The 23,793-nt window shown below is 43.5% G+C and overlaps 1 protein-coding gene across 1 annotated transcript in view; it reads left to right on the forward strand.

Annotated features, from left to right (window-relative positions):
• Positions 1-561: 561 nt before the first annotated feature.
• The window catches only part of PHKA2 (phosphorylase kinase, alpha 2 (liver)), a 96,722-nt gene continuing 73,490 nt past the window's right edge, over positions 562-23,793 (forward strand). The window contains exon 1 of the mRNA XM_011940214.1: positions 562-1,683. Within this exon, the coding sequence (XP_011795604.1) occupies positions 1,606-1,683 (78 nt within the window). The 5' untranslated portion in view covers positions 562-1,605. The remainder of the gene's footprint in view (positions 1,684-23,793) is intronic.

Raw genomic sequence — 23,793 nt, forward strand, 5'->3', positions numbered from 1 at the left:
ACTGAAGTTCAAACATGTAAAACGGGATGCAAAAGGTCATACCACTTGTAAATGGCAGAACTGACATTTGAACTCAAATTGAATTGATTAAGTCCTAAGCTCTTACTAAACAAATGGCTATAGAAATTCAGGAAATGGGGAATGCTAATAGGCGAGCTGAGCTGGCCGTTAAGGGAAAGATAGGCTTCAGTTAGTCAAGGAGGAGGAGGAAGAGCCGAAGGGGTCAAGCATAGAGTAAATGCATGGAGACTGGCAAAGAGCTTGCGGAAACAATGATTACATTAGTCTAGCTGTCCAGTGAATTCCTATGTGGGCCAGACATTGGTGGATAATGAATACCAGGTCGAAGATTGTGAACTGTGGGTTATCAGCAGCCACGAAACATTATAACGAATGCCAAGTTTCAAGCTGTAGACCTGTGGGAGATGAACTGCGAACCCGCCCGAGGAAGCGGCGCCCAGGTGGCTAGGGGCGGGGTCACAGGCGCCAGAGGTGTCGCTGGGGCACCTCTCCGGGCCTTCCCCCTTTTTCTTCCGGGCTGGGTCCCGCTACTCCAGTTCCGCTAGGCGGCGGAGACAGGGCCAGGGGCGGGACTACAATCTTGACCCTCAGAGGGGTGCCCAGGCGGCCGCGGTGGGCGGCCCTCTTTCTCCGGCCTCGGGTGGGATTGGCACCCGTCTCGGGGGGCTCCTCACTACCACTCAGGGAAGCCAACTCGTTCCCCGCCCGGAGCCGGATTCCCCTAGACTCCCGCGGGCCGCCTCCTTTTTCGTAACCCCCCCGAGGCCGCGACTCTGAGGGTTCCGCTCTGCGGCGGAGGCGGGGCCGGGGATGTGGGCGGGGCCCTGGGGGAGGGGGTCGTTCCAGGGCGCGGGGCGGGGCCACCTCCTTACCTGTGCCCCTCAGGGCTCCAAAGGTTCCACTCCGCGGCGGGGGCGGGGGCGGGTCCGGAGGGCGGGTCCAAGGCGCCCAGGTGGCCGTGACGGAAGGGCTTGTTTCTCTGGCCTAGGCTGTGGTTGGCAGCCGGCTGGGGAGAGAAGGGACTCAGGGAGGCAACCTGGTTCCCGCCGGTTGCTGATTTCGCAGCGCTCTCCCGGGCCGTCCCCTTTTCCTTCCCCCTAAGGCCACTACTTGGAGGGTTCCGCTCCGCGGCGGGGGCGGAGCCAGGGGCGGGGCTGAGTGCGGCCTGGGCGGGCTACCCGGCGGCTGTGGTGGGCGGGCGTCTTTTTCCCGCCCGAGGGATCTCCTCGCGACCGCCGGGACGTAAAAGGGGCTCGGCAGGGGCGTCCTCGCCCCACGCCCGAAACCCGGTTTCCCGCTGCTCCCTCGAGCGTCGGGAGCCCAGCAGGCCTGGCCGAGGTGGGACCTTCGTCGCTCCAGCCCCCGTCCCCGCCTCCCCACCGCGCGAAGCTCTGGTTGGCTTGCTTTCCGACCAGACTTAGGGGCTAGCGTTTAGAAAAGTCTCGACCTCCTCCTGCCCGGTCCCATCCTGAGAACTGTCTAAGGCTGTGAGTGTCCGGGAACCAGACCCGTTTGGAGGCCTCAGCCCTGACGTCCCGCGCCCACGCGGCAGATCGGGCACTACGGCCCGAGAGCGTCTGGGAGATGCGGAGCAGGAGCAATTCCGGGGTCCGCTTGGACGGGTACGCGCGGCTGGTGCAGCAAACCATCCTGTGTTACCAGGTAAGGAGGGACCGCCCCACAGGGAACGCGTGAAACTGCCCTCTCGTGTCACTCATTCTCCTTCCCAGGCCTCTGGCCCTCTTGTGACCCGAGACCTTGCAATTAAGAGTTTGCTATTTGAATCTAGTCCTTGCTAGCTAGTGATTACCACCCCATTACCACGCCGTGCTCCTTAAGATTCAGGGGACCTAACTGTTGGTACGGCTACTTTTCACAGAATTCTTTGGCCATTGTTCAGGATGAGAATGAGCCTCCTCCGTGCCCGGGGTCCAAACTGCCTGTTTTTGCATTGACTCTGCTTTTTTTGGACGAGAAAATAGGTGTGGGGGGGTGGGGGGGGGGCGGTTGGATAGACTACACTGAATGAGAACAGTAGACAGGAGTGAAGAAGCTCCTGAAGTTTACGCAGGACTCTGCAGTGTGGGGAGACAGCTACCGTCCCTCCCATGAGCTGCCTTGGTAGAGACCCACCTGGAAGGCCCTTTGGGGCTACTTTGGTTGCTATTTTACAGATGAGAAAATTGTGGAGGCCAGAAAGGTCACTGCATGTAGCAGGTCAGACCCAAAGGCTCCCAAACTCACAGGGTCCTATGACACTGCCCATGTGGTCCGAGGTATGAATATGCCTGCTATGCTTTGTATTCCTGGGCCAAAATTATATGTGGGTCCATCAGTGTAAGACCACTGAACTATTTTTATTCCTAGTGAAGACAGCAGCTATGTTTCTTGCCCTCAATCAACAGCAACTATTTATAGGGCCTTCAAAGTCAACGAAGTAACCGCATTCAGCAGTTAGAGGCCTGACCTGCAAGTTGGGAACCATGGTCATTTCCAAGGCACTGACCGTTTTCTCTTCTTAGCTAATTTCTTAGCCTTGTTTCCTCAGGAAATATTTGTGGTGTATCTGTTATACGCAAGGCACTCTACAAAGTGCTGGGATTACAAAGAATAAATGATCGTAGTGCAGTAACATTTATGCATAGGGTATAGGTCCAAAGTCCTTTATCTGTTTTGTTTGTTGTTGTTGTTTTTGAGACAGGGTCTCACTCTGTCACCCAGGCTGGAGTGCAGTGGTGCGATCTCAGCTCACTGCAACCTCTGCCTCTCGGGTTCAAGCTATTCTCCTGCCTCAGCAGGAGAATAGCACGCCTGTAGCTGGGACTACAGGCGTGCGCCACCACGCCCAGCTAATTTTTGCATTTTTAGTAGTGACGGGGTTTCACTGCGTTGGTCAGGCTGGTCTCGACCTCCTGACCTCAAGTCATCCTCTCACCACGGCCTCCCAAAAGTGCTGGGATTACAGGCATGAGCCACTGCACCTGGCCTCAGAGTCCATTATCTGAAACCCTTTGGACCAGTTGTGGTTTGCCCATCAGAAATGTTTGGCTTTTGGAAAGGTAATATGCGTACAACGTACTATATATGCCATAATAACTGCAGCCAGATCTGGGCAGCACCCCTTCATCAAACAGGTTATTACTTCCACATCAGAATATAAATATTCACATAATTTCAGTAAATGCTGAAAAGAGTTTCACATTAGTTCGGCTCATCTTTTGCCGCGAAAAGAGCTTGCTGCAAACTTACGAAAACACTAAATGTTCAGAGCTTGAGATTGCACATGAAGGATGATGGTCTTTATTTTGGGAGCTTTGAGGAAGGACCCCTCACCCAGTTTGTGGCAGCAGGAGAGGAGTCCTGGAAGAGATGATGTTCACGTTGAGAGTGGGAGAAGTAGTAGGCAGGCAAATGGAGGTCATTTTTCCGCTTCCTCCTTGGAGTATATTCTAATTACATCTATAAAGTGTTTTAAAATCCAAGTTGAAAAACCTTTCCCTTCATGACTGTGATGGAGGGGGCTTTAAGGATTGCTGATGAAGCTTGGTTCTTTTGTCAGACTTGGGTTTGAATCCTCTGCTCTGCCTTGAATGACATGTGTGATCTCTCTTGATCCCTTCTGAGTCCATGCCCCCATCTGTAAAGTGAGGATAATAACACTTGCTTCCACTGAGTGTTTCTAAGGAAAAAATTAGTGCCTACTACCTTGTCTGGCACCTACTGGGCAGCAGTAAATAGTGGGTGCTCTTGGTGGTGTGATGACTGATAGAGGCCACACGTTTGTGCCCAGGCCTCGTGGTCCTTGCAGGAGTACTCTGGCTCATGGTGCGCCCTTTCCTGAAGGTCCTGCTACAGCTCCTCATTCCTTGAGCATAAATACGTCTCCCCATTGATGCCAAGAGAGCCTAAGTACAGAGATCTCATCAGTTTCCTTCCTTTGCATCAAGCAGTGGCCAAAGGCATGAAAGGTACCTTTAAGTCCTTGTTGGTAGAAGACTTACTGCAGGGCCTGAGCCATCCTAATAACCCAGCTATCTGTCCAGGCTTGCCTTCCCTCAGAAGCGAAAGAATTGTCTTCTCATGAAAGCAAATCTGTGAGATTGGACTTTCCTCCCCAACATTTTAATGATTAAAAAAACGTTGTGTGAGCCTTTAGTTGTATTTATTTTGGGGGTAGTTGGGGAGTAACCCTCGTGTTTGCCCTCTTTTTTCCCTTCCTGTGTCGTCAAGCTCTTCTGGCTAACCAGGATAGTCCCAGCACAGTTCTGCCGGGTAAATGTCATGCATCCACAAGTGCAGAATTGCACCCATTCACCCCCACAACTAGTGTGCACAGTTGTAGAGCCCTAACCCATTCAAGGCCTCATCACCTTCTCTGAGTAGTCTTAGGCAGGTCCCCTAACTACTCTGGAAAAACGAACGAGCACTTTTATGTTATGTATATTTTACCACAATTTTAAAGAAAATGAATGAGCTGCACGAATGGTTTCTAAAGTTTATGCTGTATCTCCCCACCTTCTGTAGATATGTGCAGATGTTTAGGAGGTGTTTTTTTAGTGTCAGCTGGTAACAACTCTGAACTCTGTTTCTGATTTGCTTTTTAAATTGAGATCAATTTACATTGGTTTCATTTGTTAGAAATCATTTTGCGTTAACTATGTCAAGCTAACCAGCTAATCATCATTTGAAGGTGTGGCTTGCCCCGCCACACCTGTGGGTATTTCGCCTCAGGTGGGACGAGAGACTGAGAAAAGAAATAAGACACAGAGACAAAGTATAGAGAAAGAACAGTGGGCCCAGGAGACCAGCACTCAGCATACGGAGGACCTGCACCGGCACTGGTCTCTGAGTTCCCTCAGTATTTATTAATTACTATTTTCACTATCTCAGCAAGGGGAATGCGGCAGGAGAACAGGGTGATAGTGGGGAGAAGGTCAGCAGGAAAACATGTGAGCAAAGGAATCTGTGTCACAAATAAGTTCAGGTGAAGGTACTATGCCTGGATGTGCACGTAGGCCAGATTTATGCTGCTCTCCACCCAAACATCTCAGTGGAGTAAAGAGTAACAGAGCAGCATTGCCGCCAGCATTATCTCGCCTCCTGCCACAGGGCGGTTTTTCTCCTATCTCAGAATAGAACAAATGTACAATCAGGTTTTATACCGAGACATTCAGTTCCCAGGGGCAGGCAGGAGACAGAGGCCTTCCTCTTATCTCAACTGCAGGAGGCCTTCCTCTTTTCCTAATCCTCCTCAGCGCAGACCCTTCACGGGTGTCGGGCTGGGGGATGGTCAGGTCTTTCCCGTCCCGTGAGGCCATATCTCAGGCTGTCTCAGTGAGGAGAAATCTTGGACAATACCCGGCTTTCCAGGGCAGAGGTCCCTGCGGCTTTCCACAGTGCATTGTGCCCCTGGTTTATTGAGACTGGAGAATGGCGATGACTTTTACCAAGCATACTGGCCTGTAAACATTTTGTTAACAAGGCACATCCTGCACAGCCCTACATCCCTTAAACCTTGATTCCATACAGCACATGTTTCTGTGAGCACAAGGCTGGGGCTAAAGTTATGGATTAACAGCATCTCAAGGCAAAACAATTGTTCAGGGTACAAATCAAAATGCAGTTTCTTATGTCTTCCCTTTCTACATAGACACAGTAACAGTCTGATCTCTCTTTTCCCTACAGTCATTCTTCCGTTAGAGGCAATAGTTGGTTCACATAATTTCAGTAAAGGCTGAAATTATTAAATTAATTAAATTATTAAATATTAAATATTAATTATTAAGCTAACATCTTAATGAATTCCTTTTCCTGTATCTGTGAAAGAGAAGAACTTTTCCTATTAGTCATTTGCCAAATATACTTGCTGCTAAATATTATTTGGATCTTTAATGCAAAGAATGAAAGAGTTGTGGTTACAAAAAGGTCCTTTTGCAGATTTGCTTTTGTAAATATATACTCTAGGAAGTATCATTAAACATTTGTTGCCTTTAAAAAAAGAAAATTTTAGGTTGTTTTGGCTCAGGTAAGAAATATGAACTTTGTGCATTTTTTTTCACTAACAGCTGTTTGAAGGCTCCTTGATAACAGTATTAAGTATGAAGTGATAAGAGAATATGGATCAGAAGGAAAAACAATGGTCAAGGCAGTGTTCACTGTAACGACAGATTATTTGGTATAATAAAGCAAATAACTAAGAGACTGGGACAGTAAATACTGTTATTTAATGGCCATGGAATTTAAAATGAGAAAAATGGAATAAATAAAACATGGAGTATGGAACAAATAGTAACAATAATAAAGAGGAATTTGGGAGAGAGTTAAAAAAGATATAATTAAGTACTAGAAAATTAATAATATGACAGAAGAATAGGAAGAGACTGGAGTGAAAGTGTTTTTTTGTTTTTTTGGTTTTTTTTGAGATAGTCTTGCTCTGTTGCCCAGGCTGGAGTGCAGTGACATGATCTCAGCTCACTGCAGACCCCACCTCCTGGGTTCCAGCGATTCTCCTGCCTCAGCCTCCGGAGTAGCTGGGATTACAGGTGTGTGCTACCATACCTGGTTAATTTTTGTATTTTAAGTAGAGATGGGGTTTCACCATGCCAGGCTGGTCTTGAACTCCTGACGTCAAGTGATCCACCTGCCTCGGCCTCCCGAAATGCTGGGATTACAGGCGTGAGCTCCTGGCCAGTAGTGAAAGCATTCTAAGGGCCTTATCTCATTAAGAAGGATGATGAAGGTATTATCATAGCTTTTAAGATAAGAGTTTGTGTTTAAGCATTACCATTAATATATGTGGCATATATAACTTTATTTTCATTTTAATTTTTTTTTGAGATGGAGTCTCACTCTGTCACCCAGGCTGGAGTGCAGTGGTGCGATCTCGGCTCACTACAACCTCTGCCTCTCAGGTTCAAGTGATTCTCCTGCCTCAGCCTCCCGAGTAGCTGGGACTATAGGTGCATGCCACCACGCCTGGCTAATTTTTTGTATTTTTAGTAGACACGGACTTTCACCATGTTAACCAGGATGGTCTCAATCTCCTGACCTCATGATCTGCCCGCCTTGGCCTCCTAAAGTGCTGAGATTATAGGCGTAAGCCACCACGCCCGGCCTCTGTAATATATAATTTTAAAAATGATAGCAGAATAAAGAAAATCTGATCATCTGGCTGAAGGGAGGAAAAGGCTGCTGGGGAGGGTAGGAAGTAAAGAAAAAAGTGTGGTAAATATAAAGTACAAAATAAGATGCAAATAAATCCAACTATACAGTATTAGTAATCACAGTAAGAGTCTTGCTAAACTATACAGTATTAGTAATCACAGCAAGAGTCTTCCTCATTAGCATAGTGGTGAGTATCTCCACCTGTCACAACAAGTATAAATGCTGAAATCCGCCAGATAGTAGAAATTATTATTATTTTGAGATAGAATCTTGCTCTGTCACCCAGGCTGGAGTGCAGTGGCATGATCTTGGCTCACTGCAACCTCTGCCTCCCAAGTTCAAGCAGTTTCTCCTGCCTCAGCCTCCCGAGTAGCTGGGATTACAGGCACCATCATGCCCGGCTAATTTTTGTATTTTTAGTAGAGACGGGTTTCGCCATGTTGGCCAGGCTGGTCTCAAACTCCTTACCTCAGGTGATCTGCGCGTCTTGGCCTCCCAAAGTGCTGGGATTACAGGCGTGAGCCTCTGTACCTGGCCCAGATAATAGAAATTATTTTTAAAAACTTTAAAAGGTGTATGTCGTTTGTAAGGGACAAAACCTAAAACACAGGATACTGAGAGGTTGAAAGTAATATAGTGGGACAAGATATACTGAGCAAAACTAACCAAAAATACATTGATCTATGAATATCAGACCAAGTAGACTTTGAAAAATTTTTTAAATTATTTTAGGGATACAGAATGGTATTGCTAGATGACAGAGGGCTAATTCACCAAGAAAAATACAACAATTTTAAATCTGCAGAATACTAACAACATAGCTTCAAAGTATGTAAAGCAAAACTTGACCTAACTGTAGGAGAAGTTGACAAATCCATAATCATAGTGAGAGTTTTTAAACCCCCCTCTCTCAGATACTGTTAGATCAAGCAGAGAAATAATTAGGCCAAAGAAAATTGGAGCACTGTAAGAAACAAATTTGATTAAGTACACTTACATAGAATTCTACACTGAACCAATAGGAAATACTTACTTGTTTCAGCTTCGCAAGATATATTTTTCAAAAGGTGTGACAGATTAGAATATAAGGGAAATGTCAAAAAATACTGAAAGATCAACTTTATGCGTGCCACATTTTTTTTTGGCCAAAATGCAAGAAAATTAGAGAGCAATAACAATTGCTAATGCCTCCCATGTATGTTTGAAAACTTAGCAAGCCTGCTTCTGAATATGTCATGGATTAAAAAAGAAATTATAACGGAAGTTACGAAAGAGTTAGAACTGAATGACAGCAAAAACATTCCAAATAAAAATGTATGGGATTACAGCTAAGGTGGAGTTTGAAGTGAAATTTATATCCTTACATGTATATATTGGAAAAGAAGGAAGATTTAAAAATTAATAAACTCACAGTTGTGAAAAGAACAACAGAGTGTATTCAAGAAAATAGAAGAAAGGAAATAATAAGGGTACAAGCAGCAATTAATGTGCTATAAAACAGACAGCAAAGATGGACAAAGTGAAAAGCTGATTTTTTGAAAAGACTAGTAAATAGGCAGACTTCTGGCAGGGTTGGTGAGAGGGATGGGGGGAGGGAGGAGGGACAAATGAACAATACAGGAGTCCCCCTTATTCACAGGCGATACATTGCAGACCCCATGGGTGCCTGAAACCACAGATAGTAGCAACCTTATATATACTATGTTTTTTCCCTGTACATAGATACATATGAGAAAGTTTGTAAGTAAGAGATTAAGAAATATAATAAAATTGAACAATTATAACAATATACTGTAATAAAAATTATGTGAATGTGGCCTCGCTCTCTCTCAAAATATTTTATTGTGTGTAGTATTTTCAGACCACAGGTGACCACTAGTAACTGCAATGATAGAAAGCAAAACCAGACAAGGAAGGACTACTATATGAAGAGTGGGCTGTTTTCTAGATAAAGGTTACCAGTGTTAAGAAAAAATTAAATCCTGATTAGACCGGTAACCCTTAAAGAAATGGAATGAGTCCAGAAAGTCCTAGTCCAAGATGCTTTTACAGAGAAGGACCAAGGAACATTTAGAGATTGATTTCTTTATGTATCTTGGAAGTTAAAGAATTTGGGCCGGGCACAGTGGCTCACGCCTGTACTCCTAGCACTTTGGGAGGCCGAGGCCGGTGGATCACCTGAGGTCAGGAGTTTGAGACCAGCCTGGCCAACATGGTGAAACTCTGTCTCTACTAAAAATTCAAAAATTGACCGGGTGTGGTGGCAGGCAACTGTAATCCTAGCTGTTCGGGAGGCTGAGGCACGAGAATCACCTGAACCCGGGAGGTGGAGGTTGCAGTGAGCTGAGATTGTGCCACCGCACTCCAGCCTGGGCGACAGAGTGAGACTTTATTATCTCAAAAATAAATAAATAAATAAATAATTTGACTTTTATTCTGAGTGAGAAGGGAAGCCCTGAGAGGGTTTTGAGCAGGGGAATGATATCATCCGAATCATGTTTGAAAAGAATCACTCCATTGGCTGCATGGAATATTTACTGTAGGGAACCACGGGGCAAAGCAGAATGAATGACCCATCAGGAAGTTTCTGCAGTTGGAGCATGATGACTCAGACAAGGGTTGTTCAAGTGGAGACAGTGTGGAATGGTGAGATTTGGGGTAAATTTCGAAGGTAGAGACAACAGGATTTCATGGTGGAGTGAGTATTACATTTGTGAAAAAAGAAAAATCAAGAATGACTTCAAGATTTTAGGCTTAAACAACTGGTAGTATGGAATTACCATTTACTGCAATGGAGAAAATTGTGGGAAAGCAAGTTTGGGGTGGAAGATAGAGTTTTGTTAACTTCGAGGTGTCTGTTAGGCATCTGTATTGGTCCGTTTTCACACTACTGATAAAGACATGCCTGAGACTGGGCAATTTACAAAAAAGAGATTTAATTGGACTTATATTTCCACGTGGCTGGGGAAGCCTCACAATCATGGCGGAAGACAAGGAGGAGCAAGTCACATCTTATGCGGATGGCAGCAGGCAAAGAGAGGAGTGCTTGTGCAGGAAAACTCCGCTTTTAAAACCATCAGATCTCGTGAGACTTCCTATCACGAGAACAGCGTGGGAAAGACCTGCCCCCATGATTCAGTTACCTCCCACCAGGTCCCTCCCACAACATGTGGGAATTGTGGGAGTACAATTCAAGATGAGATTTGGGTGGGGACACAGAGCCAAATCATATCAGTATCCAAGTAGAAATGATAAGTAGGCAGTTGAATATGTGAGTCTAGAAGTTAGGGGAGAGGTCTGGGCTGGAGACAGAAATGTGGGAGTCATTGGTATATGTGTGGAGGTTAAAAGACCCTGAGACGAGACGAGATCACAGGAAGAAGTACAGACAGAAAAGAGATGAGGTTCAAAGAGGAGACCCCCGAAAATGAAGAGATCCAGATTATGAGGGGGAGGTGCTGCCAAGGAGCACGAGAAGAAGCCATCACGGAAGTAGCAGGAAAAGCAACCAAGGGTCAGTGTTCCCCCAAAGTCCTATGTTGAAGCCCTAATCTCAAGGTGATGGCATTAGGAGGTGGGGCCTTTGGGAGATGATTAGGTCATAACGGTAGGGTCCTGATGAATGGGATTAATGCCCTTCTAAGAAGAGACACAAAAGAGATGATTCTCCTCACCACCACCATGTGAGCTCACAGCAAGAAGGTGGCCATCTGCAAGCCAGGAGGAGGGCCCTCACTAGAACTTGACCCTGCTGGCACCCTGGTCTCAGATTTCCTAGCCTCCAGTAATTGCAAGAAATATATTTCTGTTGTTTAGGCCACCCAGTCTATGGTATTTTGTTAAAACCACCCAAACTGACTAAGATAGAAGTCGGGAAGGTGATTCAAGGAGGAGGAAGTAATCAGATGAGCAAAAGGCTAATAATGAGACAAGGTCAAGTAGCATCAGGACTAAGAGTTGACCATTAGATTTGGGGATGTGGAAGTTATTGGTGACCATGTCCAACAGTCTATATGGAGTGTAAGACACAAAAATTGGGCAAATCGGACTCGAGAGAGAAGGGAAGGACAGAAACTGAAGATTCTGAGTTTAAACAGTTCTTCTGAAGAGTTCTACTGTAAATAAGAGCAGTGGTTGGGTGGAGATATGGGGTTGGGAGGGTTTTTTTAATGTGAGAAATTATGTATCTGGTGGGAATGATCTAGTAGACAGGGGAAAACTGACAATGCAAGAAGCAAAGTCCTGGCATGCATGAGAACAGGTAGATTGTAGCATATATATTGCAGGTGACCTTAGAGAGGAGCACAGATAGCTCATCCATCAAAACAAGAGGGAAACAGGGCACACTGGCACCATGTTCCCTTTTGATTGCTTCTGCCTTCTCAGCAAAATGTGAAGCATGGTCACTAGCTGAGAGTGAGGATGGGGAGGAGTTATTGGAGGTTTGAGAGAGAAGGTACGAAGCAGTCCTTTAGGAGAAAAAGGGAATGAATGGACAAGGGATTTCTAGACAATCGTTGGACAGCATTAAGGGTCATTAATTTAAAGGGAGTTCAGTCAGCGTGGCTGTGTGTTTTTCTCCAGCCACATTCAGCTGCATGGGTGCACCCTCAGAGTTGGCAGAGGCAGATTTAGCCAGAGCTGGCATTTTGCCCGGTGAGTACAGTGACTCCATTGTTGTTGACAGAGGGGCAAGGGATTAACAGATAATCCCTATCTTAAACTGTTTCAGATAAAAGATAAAGAGCGATAGCTCTCAACTCCTTTCAGATGGCCAATACCCCATGATACCATAGTCAAACAAGGCATGCTAAAACATAAAACTTACAGAGGAAATTCACTTATGAATATTGATATTTAATACATGAAGTGAAATACTAAGAAAATGAATCAAGCAATGTGTATAAAAAACATCATGATCAGGTGTGGTTTATCCACCAAATACAAGGAAATTTACTATAAAATCTATTAATGTATTTTTACCACATTAATAAGAAAAACAGTGTGATCATCTCAATAGATATAGAAAAGCATTTGATAAAATTCAGTATCCATTAATGATTTTAAAAGTACCTCTTAAGGCCAGGCACGGTGGCTCACACCCGTAATCCCAGCATTTTGGGAGGCCGAGGCGGGTGGATCACCTGAGGTCAGGAGTTTGAGACCAGCCTGGCCAACATGGTGAAACCCTGTCTCTACTAAAAATACAAAACTTAGGGTGTGGTGTCGGTCACCTGTAATCCCAGCTACTTAGGAGACTGAGGCAGGAGAATCGCTTGAACCCGGGAGGTGAAGGTTGCAGTGAGCCAACATCATGCTACTGCACTCCAGCTTGGGTGACAGAGTGAGACTCCGTCTCAGAAAAAGCACCTCTTCGACAATGAGGCATACACTCGAATTTTATTATCTTGATAAAGGGTAATGTGAAAATAAATCTACAAACCTCGTAAGTAATGTATTGGGGAAAGATTTAAAGTCAAGAACTTTAAGGATCCCCACTATCACCCCCTCTCTTCAGCGTTGTAATTGTGCCCCCATGTAACAGACATGAAAAGGAAATAAGAATCATGGAGATTATTATTTGCAGAAAAAAGTGCTACAGAAAACCCAAAGCGAGTGGAACTAGAGTTTTCCATTTTTCAAGCAAGTTTGCCACATATAAGATCCATATGCAGTAATGAAGGTACCCCTTTACGGCAGCCGCAAACAATTCGTAAATGTTATCATTTCTTAGAAAAGCATTCACGGTAGCAACAAAAACTGTTGAATAAATCTAATGCAAGGGCTAGACATGCCTGGAGAAAGTTTTAAAGCTCTATTGAGGGACATAAAAGAAGACAAATATGAGGAGAGACACAGCATGTTCTTGAATGGGAAGATTCAGTGTTGTAAAGATATATTCTTCCCAAATTAATGTAGAAATTCAGTGGACTGCCAATCCAAACCCAAAGAGACTTTTTCAGGGAAATTGATCCTAAAATTCACATGCTGTAGTAAGGGGCCAAGAATAGCCAAGACACATTTTAAATAGAAGAGGGGAAGGAATGCCTTACCAGATTTCAAAACATAAATCTAAGGTCATTAAAATTGTGTGATATTGGCACAGAAGCAGACAAATAGACCAGTGGAAAAGAAGAAAGACCTCAGGAACAGAAAGGATAGATTATTCAATAAAAAATGTTAGGACAATTGGTCATCTGTATGGAAAAAAAATTCTTTCTCTTAGACCATACACAAGAATAAATTCTAGAGAGAATGAAGACCTAAATATGAAAAGCAAAGCTATAAAACTTAAAATAGAACACTTTTATGATCTTGAGACAGGAAATGATTTCTTAAAGTAAGAAAATAAAAATAAAAATCATAAATCCTGTAGGCCGGGCGCGGTGGCTCAAGCCTGTAATCCCAGCACTTTGGGAGGCCGAGACGGGTGGATCATGAGGTCAGGAGATCGAGACCATCCTGGCTAACACCGTGAAACCCCGTCTCTACTAAAAAATACAAAAAACTAGCCGGGCGAGGTGGCGGGCGCCTGTAGTCCCAGCTACTCGGGAGGCTGAGGCAGGAGAATGGCGTAAACCCGGGAGGCGGAGCTTGCAGTGAGCTGAGATCCGGCCACTGCACTCCAGCCTGGGCAATAGAGCGAGACTCCGTCTCAAAAAAAAAAAAAAAATCATAAATCCTAAAATAAATTGATAATTCAACTATATGCAAAAGCAAAACCTCTTATGACAAGAAGTTTATCTAAACAAAGCTAAGAGACGAGCTACAGAATGGGAAAGATTTTTGAATCATGTCTTGGAAGCAGATCTTCTGCCCTAGTCAAGCTCTCAGATGACTGCAGCCCTGGCCAACATCTTGACTGAAACTTTATGAGAGGCTTTGAGCCAGACCCACCCAGTTAAAGCTGCTTCTGAATTGCTGACCCACAGAAACTGTGAGAGATAATAGAAGTTTATTGGTTTTTAAGTTACCAAGTTTTTGAATTACTTGTTATTTAGCAATATATAACTAATACAAAAGCTTAATCCTAAGAGAGTCCTTAGAGAGTCAGCCATTTAAATAATTGATTGGATTCAAGTTTCCATCTTAGTTGAGCGCTTGTTTGATGAGATAGCAGGTACCATCGTTGTGTAGCTTCTGGGTTTGTAAATCTCTTTTCATTACAAAGAGAAGGGATTTGCAACATAGTACCAGAATAACCAAAAAATATTTTAAATCCAGGTGACTTACTTCACTGTATCCCTTTAAGTTGATTCCCTTCATCATTTATAGTAGTTTTATATATTTCTATAGTAGTATGGTATTCTACAATGTAAACAAATAATGTGCAGAGGAGAAAGCTAATAAATGGGCTAAATGATGGCTCAACTTCACTAGCAATCTGAAAAAGTAAAGCAAATTCAAACAAATTCAGACTGACAGATGGCAACAATTTTAAAGCATAATTCTAAGTGTTGGTAAGGTTATGAAACAGAGGTAAGTGTCATGTATCACTCACGAGAAGATATATTAGTTAAGGTAGGCTAACTGCTGTGACAAACAAAACCCAAATTTCATTAGCTAAACACAGAAGGTTATTTTGTACACATATAACAGCCCATTGTCGGTCCAGGTCATTAGGGGCTTCACCCAGATACCTGGGCTACCAGTGGCCTTACCATCTTCAGTGTGCAACTTCCAAGGCTACCCTGGATGTAGACATCCCGCTGGTGTACCAGGAAAGTACAAAACATTATTTGTGGGAAGGCTTTATGGGAAAGGCATGGAAGTTGTGTACTTTACTTTCATTCACATTCCTTTGGCTAAAACTCAAGCACAGGGCCATGTGGAACTGCAAGGGATGATGGGAAACAGTATAACTAAGTGCCTAGGAAGAAGAAGAAATCAGATTGGTTATTAGGTAGTGGTCTATGCTGCAAGATGTAAACTACAGACTATTAATTGGTACAGTCACCTTGGAAAGCAATTTGAGATGGTGAAACTGAAGCAATGCATGTTCTATGACCCAGGAGGCCCATATCTAAATATAGACACTAATGATGTGCTCTTACCCACTGCCCAAGGAGACATGTACAAGGACATTTGTTGAAGCATTGTTTATAAAAGAGGAAAATTAGAAACAATCGGACTGTTCATCAATTTGGAAATGGACAAATAAGAATTCTAGCCACACAATGGAATACTATATAGCCATTAAAATGAATAACCCAGATTTACATGTATTAAATTGGATAACCCTCAAATATTTAAAGTTGAATGGTGACTATAGTTGACTATAGTTAATAACAATATATTGCATTCTTGAAAATTGCTAAGAGAGTAGATTTTAAGTGTTCTCATCACAAAAATAAGTATGTAGGGCAGTACATATGTTAATTAGTTCAATTTAGCCATGCCACAATGCACACATTTCAAAACATGTTGTATATGATAAATATATACATTTTTTATGAGACAGGGTATCACTCTGTCACCCAGGCTGTAGTGCAGTGGCACTATCATGGCTGTTTGTAGCCTCAGCCTCCCAGGCTCAAGTGATCCTCCCACTTTAGCCTCCCCAGTAGCTGGGACTATAGGCACATGCCTCCACACCTGGCTAATTTTTTATTTTTTGTGGAAACGAGGTCTCAGTGTATTGCCCAGTCTGGTCTCGAACTCTTGGGCTCAAGCGATCCTCCCACCTCACTTTCCCAAAGTGCTGGGGTTAGAGGCATGAGCCACCACACCCAGCCTAATTTTTGTCTATGAAAAAATTTAAAGACGAGTAAAAAAAGCAAGTTATAGAACAATAAGTATAGAATATTACTAGGTATGTAGAACTTTTAAAACACCTGAAATATGGTTATATCTTGCTTATGGGCACATACTTTTCTTATAAAAATTTTTAAAAACATGGACAAGAAAAATACACTCCAGCTTTGCACTACTGTGACAGTTCACAGAGGGTGATCCCCGGATCCCTGAGGGTCCGTGACACCCTTTCAGGATCTCTGTGAGGTCAAAACTATTTTCATCCCGTTCCTAAGATGTGATTTGCCTTTTTTCACTGTGTTGACATTTGCGGTGATAATAGAAAGCTGGTGCTTTAGTACAAATCAAGGCAGGGACTCCAAACTAGACTAGGAGTCACATACTATAAAAAACAATAAAAAGAAGAAAAAAGAAAAAAAAAACAATTGCACTTAAGAATGTCCTTTTTGGAGCATTAAAATGTTTTTCAAGTTTAAACTTTATGTGATCTTTAAATATTCTGTGTGTGGACGTGAAAAGTACATATAAAGCACTTCTGCTGCATACCGAAGTACAATGGCTGCTTCTAGGAAAATCACTTGCACAGTTGTCTGAGTTGTGAGCTGAACTAGCAGTTTGGTTTTTTTTCTTGGACACCATTTTTACTTGAAAGGTTGACAAATTATGGTTATTCAGACTTGGGCATTTGGCAGACATTTTCCCAAAAATGGGCAAAGTGAGCCTATTGCTGCAAGGAAAACAACTGGCAATGTTTGTTGCCAATGATGAAATTTAAACTTTGAATTGAAATCAGATTTTGGGGAAACTTTTTTTTATTTTTTTACGTTTTTTTTTTTAATTTTTTTAATACGGAGTTTTGCTCTTGTTGCCCAGGCTGGAGTGCAATGGCACAATCTAGGCTCACTGCAGCCTCCGCCCCCGGGTTCAAGCGATTCTCTTGCCTCAGCCTCCCAAGTAGCTGGGATTACAGGCGCCCACCACCACGCCCCGCTAATTTTTTGTATTTTTAGTAGAGACGGGGTTTCACTGTGTTGGTCAGACTGGTCTCAAACTCCTGACCTCAGGTGATCCACCCACCTCGGCCTCCCAAAGTGCTGGGATTACAGGTGTGAGCCACTGCCTGGCATTTTGGGAAAACTTGAATGAGCTTGTGAGTCACTGTGAGCTTGACTTAAAACTCCTGATACTTGACTTAAAGCTTCCTGATACTTAAAAAACTTTTCTGATGAGATTGGTGGTGATATTAACAAATGTGGATAATGAAATATGTCAACATTTGGGCTAACTGCATAACTCACTGAACTGATATTTTCCAAATGACCAATGCTTGATGTTATAAAATCACACCTGGGCAAATGATTCATTCAAAGCGCAAGATAGACCAATGGATTTTAAAATGTCAGAGTACATAAAGCTCGTTGTTATGATTTCAGATTTCACATTTCAACTGGCTTTTAAGAAACCATCCACTTGTTGGGTTTTGTTTGTATCAAATAATATTCTTATCCAAAAAGACTTAAAATATTTCTCTCTGCGTAGCTGTGTGAAGCTGGATTTTCTTCATATACTTCAACTGAAATAACATTGCCACAAAGTGAATACAGAAGCACATATGAGAATATAGCTATCTTCTATTAAGCCAGACATTAAAGAGATTTTTTTAAATGTTAATCACTGCCATTCTTCTTGTTACTTTTTTGTTTTGAAAAAAAAAATTTAATTTTTTGTAGAGACAAGGCCTCGCTATTTTGCCAAGGCTGTTCTCAAACTCCTGGCCTCAAGTGAGCCTCCTGCCTCAGCCTTCCAAAGTGCTGGGATTACAGGTGTGAGCCACTGCACACAGCCTGAAAAAAATTTTTAATGTTTTGTTTTGAAATGATACAAAAATTTTACTTATGTTGACATGCAATAGGTTGTTAACAAATTAGTAAATACTTTAAATGTTTTCAGTTTTAATTTCCAATATGGTAAATATGAGTAGCTAGAATGCATATAAACAAAAGCTCTTAGGGGGTCTCCAGTAATTTTTAAGTGTAAAGGGGTCTCATGACCCCTTTACACTTAAAATGGGAAGTTTGTGAACCATTAGGGAAGACCACAAGGAAGGCTTCAATTTGATCTTTAACTTTTTCTTTCTTTTTTTATAAAGGAAAGTGGCACAGTTACAGCAGAATGCTTTCATTTGTTGCATCTGGGTGATGGTTATATGGATATGGGCTATGTTGCTTTCTCTTTGCTTCCCTATGTGTTTGAGGCTTTATTTTTTTTTTTTAATGAGGCTATATTAAACATAGCGTAGGAGTCACCTTTGATTCTTCCTAGAATGGGAGGAAATTCCCCACCTAGAATGGGGAGAATTTTCTAATGGATAGGGACCACCGAAACACCTCAGCTCCACCCACTTCTGTCTGTATTCATTGTCACCACCCTTGTCCAAGCCACCATCATCTCTTGACTGGACCCACCCCTCTAGTCTCCTAATTCATTCCCTGCTTCCACTTTCAGCCTCTCCTCTCCAAAGTAGTACATGATCTTCCATCAGGCACCAGACTACACTGCTTTCCTCTTGCAGCCTTCCCATAGCATTCATAACTCCTAGAACGAAATGCAGAGTCCCTCCTGTGACCGGCCAGCCTCTGCTAGCCGGCTGCAGCCAGGCCGACAGCTGCCAGTCTCCCCTCACTCGCCACCAGTGGGGTCCTGCTCAGTGCTTAGTAACAGGCTCCACTGACTTGAAAACTTTGCCTCTCTGTCAAGAGTGACCCCAGGAGAAAATGAGAGAAAACCACCCCCAGTTTCTCATTCCTTCCAGCAAACCCAAGATCTTTGCCAACAAGTCTGGCACCACCACCCAGTCGGCAGCCTGGGAGTCTTTTTGGCCGCCTTTTTTCCCTCTCCCACCTATATCCAATCCACCACCAAACCCTGTTGATTTTATACCCTAAACATTTTTCGAGCCCACCCTGCTGCCTCTGTTCCTCGGTCACCACCACCATCCTTGTCTGAGCCACCAGCCTCGCTGTCCCTCCTCCTGCAGTAGCTTCCCCTCCCGTCTTTTTCTTGCATCCACTCAGTCCCTTCCCTGTACTTCTCCCCACTGAAGCCGAAGTGCCCTTCTCCAGGGACCAGCTCCAGCATTTGGGGCAGCACTGGGTCCAGCTGGCGCAGAGGTGACATTCTTAGTGCCTAGTGAGACAGGGACTGGCTGACACTTGGTTGTCTGGTCTTTGTGTTAAAGGAATCACTCCATGGATAGCATTTTCCCCCTCCTGGGATAACCCAGGGCCCTGCCTTCTGCACCTCCTACTTTAGCTCTTTTTGGGGAAAGCCAGGAGGAAGGCTTTTGCTCTTTTCTGGACAGCGTTTAAATAATTTAGTGTCAGATGGAAACATTTGAGTAATTCATAGAAAAAAAGTGCTCGAATCCTCCATTTACAAATCAAGGACTGCAATAACTCACACAAGGGAGAGATTTGGAATTGTTTCAAGCTTTGCAGAGATCCGAAAGATCTAGTCAGATCACTTAGTCGCCTTTTACAGTTAAAGAACCCCAACCAGCCAGGCATGGTGGCTCACGCCTGTAATCTCAGCACTTTGGGAAGCCAAGGCGAGCAGATCACTTGAGGTCAGGAGTTCAAGACCAGCCTGGCCAACATGGTAAAACCCCGTCTCTACTAAAAATACAAAAAAAAAATTAGCCGAGTGTGGTGGTGCACACCTGTAATCCCAGCTACTCTGGAGGCTGAGGCAGGAGAATTGCTTGAATCCGGGAGGTGGAGGTTGTGGTGAGCCAAGATCGCGCCACTGCACTTCAGCCTGGGTGACAGAGCGAGACTCTGTCTCAAAAAAAAAACCAAAGAAAAGAGCCACCACCAAGAGAGTTGTGGGGACCTTTTTCCAGGTCATTTCTTCTCGTGAGGTATAAGCACTGTGTCCTCGACCAGGCCAGATGAGTGGAGATAAATAGCTTAGATACGCCAGATTGCTGTGAATATCAAAGTTGCCGTCTCCTTACTTTATGTGTTAAAATAGTGAAACTTTAAAAGACTGTTTATTTAAATATTCCACTAAACTTAGTTCTGCCATATTGTTCCTTGTCACATATTTGAATATCACTGTTAACTAGTGAAATAAATGTTACACCTCTCTCACAATGGATAGGGAGAACATAATTCATGTTCATAAAATACATCTAGAGAAGTGGTTCTTAATCAAATGGGTTACAGATCCATTTGAGAATTTGGTGGAGGCTGAATATCCAATGCTCTCCTGAGAAAAAACGCTCACACAAAAATTTCAGGAGTCTCATAGCTTCCATGTCCCGTCCACAATGCGTACCCCCACACACACACCCCACGAAGCCGATCCGTGGACTCGTAGCAGATCCTCTGGAGGCACCAGGTTAAGAGCCCAACTGTGGAGTGACATGTGGTATCTTCATGCTCCAAACCCAAACCCCAACCTGAAACTTTCGGAATAAAAGTCAGTCTTATAATTGAAAATATCAAATAGTGACATCTGCAATACTTCCCTGTTCAGCTGAAAGTTGACTAGCGCAGCACCCAGTAATCCACCAGTACCTAACATTTCAGGTATTGGCAGGAGGGAACTGACAGCCCTCTCTGAGCTGAATGTGTTCTGTAAGTTTCCACAACAGCAGGCTCAGGACTTTCATCTCAGTAATCCTCCCTCCTTACTACACGAATTGGTGAGAGAGGCAAAGAATTAAAGTCTCCTAGGAGAGTGGTAAAGTAATTTACACGTTTGATTGTAGCTAAGGAGCCCAGAGTGGTTTGTGTGAGTTTCGAAAGTGTTAAGATGAGCATCGGGATCTGGAACGAAGCTGCAACCAAGTGGATGCCTGCAATGCTTGGCTTCCAACCCAGTTTATTTCCCTATAGGCCATCATTCATATCAGATGGTGCAAATACCTCAGACCAGGACAGCTTGCAGCTTGTGCTTTGTTTGTAAACCCAGAGGGGAAAATCGAATAAGCAGCAATTTAGACAAAAATACATCGTATGAAAGTGAGAATTACACACCTGTGATCCCTTTAAAGCGTGAGGCATGTTAGAGCTTATGGTTTCAAGATTATTCTCCGAACCACCTGAGGTTTACCTACCAAATTGTACAAAATCTATCTTTTAAACTAACTTAAAAAGAAACTGTTACTTATACAATCAGTAGTCTCAATTGTAGATGCAATCATTTTGAAATAAACGCTATTATAATTCCTCCTTTAGAACACATCTCAAGTGTAAAGTATTGCCCTTCCCTACTCCTCTTTAATATTTCAAACGACAGTGGCTAGAACAGAATTCTGGTACAACAAGTTAATTTAACCAGTTGTTGGCGTTATTGTAAGAGGATTTTTCACTTTCTATTTTTTGCTTTACCAATGGAGAGTGGTGGTAAGAAATCATGTCTTTGAAACATTTATCCTGGTCTCTTCTGCATATTTTATTTGAATAATTGAACTACACTTTCCTCCCTCAAAACTGAGCAAGGTGAGGATATGCACTTAGCGATTCTTAATCCAAAGGAAAAAAGACCAAGGGTAGGGTTGGCCTAAGGCCTCTGACCTCTCTGTCCCATGGAGTGAAGGAAAGGGAACCAAAGGCCTGGGAGATCAAGCAGGGGAAAAAGGGAATTGGTACTTTGTGTTATTTCTGGTGCGTAGATGACAACATTCATCTCTGTGCCATCCAGCTGGAAATTGAATTGCAAACTGTTAGATGTAAGTAGTTTGCTGCTACCATCAGGCATATGTCTTTTGCCTTGTTATTGCCTCAATCTTCCATGTCTTTAATAGCACCAAACACATGTTTTGTGGTGTCTAGTTCATCCTGGCCATATAAGCATTCATGGTTGTATTTGTTGGATTCTTTCAGTTGTAAATGACAGAAATTCACCTCAAACAGCCTTAAGCACAACAGAGAATTTATTGCTCAAATAACTGAAAAGTCCAGGGGATTGGTCTAGATTCAGGCATGGCTGGATCCAGGAGCTCAAGTCATCAAATACAGTATGTCTCTTTTCAGTGCCCTGTTTGACTCTGAGTGGGCTTTATTCTCTGGCAGGCTCGTCCCAGGTAGTGACAGAGGTATCCCTGGGAGCTGCAGGTGATAGTCTTCTGGAGCGGATAGTCTTCTAGAGCAAGCTTTTCCTGTAGTGGCTCCAGTGAAGGTCCTGATTGACTTAGAGTGGCTCTCAGGTGGTCCAGCTTGGGTTGTCTGCCCGTCCCTCAACCTTGCTCAGATTGGCCAGGCCTGGGCCACATATCCTTTCCTGCAGCTGGGCCAGGACCAAAGTCAGCCCCACCAGAGCCACACTGCGCAGAGCAGGGGAAATTATAGGCCATTACTAGAAAGGGAGGAGACAGGTGCTAGACAGGCAGAAGCAACAGCATTTCCATCAGGACAGGGATGAAGCGAAGGGCCCAAGGGGACACCCTGAGTTGAAATCGGAAGAGTTCAGTAAAGGGAAAAATTAAGTCCCTCTTGGAGAGGACAGCCTTTCACCTCTTTGAAGCCTCCCCTTAACAGCTGTATTCTTCCTCCTTCCCATGAGATGTGGCTTTTAGCTTTTTCATTGCCCTAATCACCCTCCTCTGGCTATGCTCTAGGTAGTGAATGTCTCTTTTGAAACATGGTGTTTGGTGGTAACAAAGTACACCAGGTGTATTCTGCCAGGCTGGTGTTTGGTGAGGTTCTCATTTCCCTGGTTCCAAAAACAATACTTCTGTTAACACAGCATTGACTTTTTGGTACGTGGTACTCACACACTGTTGGTAAGTTGCTGTTAAAATTTGCGGTCAGTATCATCCAGTTGAATTTTCCTTGTTTGTTTGACTGTCGTATAAGATGGGTTTAGTAGACTGGCTTCATGAATTTTCTTGTACCTAAGAAAATTTTCTTGTGTTGGGCAAGCTGTGGCTGGGTCACAGTGGCTGCTGGGGTGGAGGGTGATTTGGCAAAGGGAGAAGGAGCTCTGCTTAAAGATTTATTGGGATCCCAGAGGTGGGGGTGTATGTGTAAAGGGAGCTGAGTCAACTCAAATGTGGGAGTGACGGCTAATAAAATTAGTTCAGCAAAAATTTATGAAACAAGTGAGCCCAATGAACAAATCCTTATTGAATGCTGTTTAGTTTGTTTCAATCTGTTGTCCAAGTCCTTGGCATTCTGCTGTGCCGGTATTGGCTCAGCATCCATTTTGCAGTCCTTACCTGCCCCTCCGTGCCCGTGCACGCACCCACAAAGGAACAGTGTATGTTATTATTTCAACATCGCTGCTTTCTTCTGTTGTTAAAATCTAACCCATCCCCTGCTTGCTTGGAGAGTCACCATCTTTGTATTGCCACCAGTCAAGAAGATTGTTTAAGTGTTGTTTCTCAAGTTTGTGGGAAGACTTTAGTTTTTTGTTTTTCATTTTACAATGCAAAATTATAATGTTGAATCTGTATTTTTAAATTATACACACACCACCATAGGGAGTCATGTATCCTATATTCTCTGGTCAGTTTCCACCACTGCACCCTGATCCCCACTGAAATTTACTACCCTAACTTCTGCCTCCTTAAACTTCATCTCCATCCTGTGACATTACTGTTCTCTATTTCACCCATCTCAGCTCTGAGTTGAGCAATGAGCCATTTCCTGTACTTGAAGCAGCTCCCCTGTTTTGTCCACTTTTCTACTTTTAAAGCAAAAATGAGGCTTTACCTTCTGCTTGAGTCATTTTCAAGGTTCATGTTGTACATGTCTGATTTATTTCTTTTGAGTTTCCTAAAGAAAGGCTGAACAGAAGAACATGCATAATAATAAAATGAGCATTTTTTTTTTTTTTTTTTTTTTT

The sequence above is a fragment of the Colobus angolensis genome, unplaced genomic scaffold (assembly GCF_000951035.1).
Source record: "Colobus angolensis palliatus isolate OR3802 unplaced genomic scaffold, Cang.pa_1.0 Scaffold188, whole genome shotgun sequence".
Classification (NCBI taxonomy): Eukaryota; Metazoa; Chordata; class Mammalia; order Primates; family Cercopithecidae; genus Colobus; species Colobus angolensis.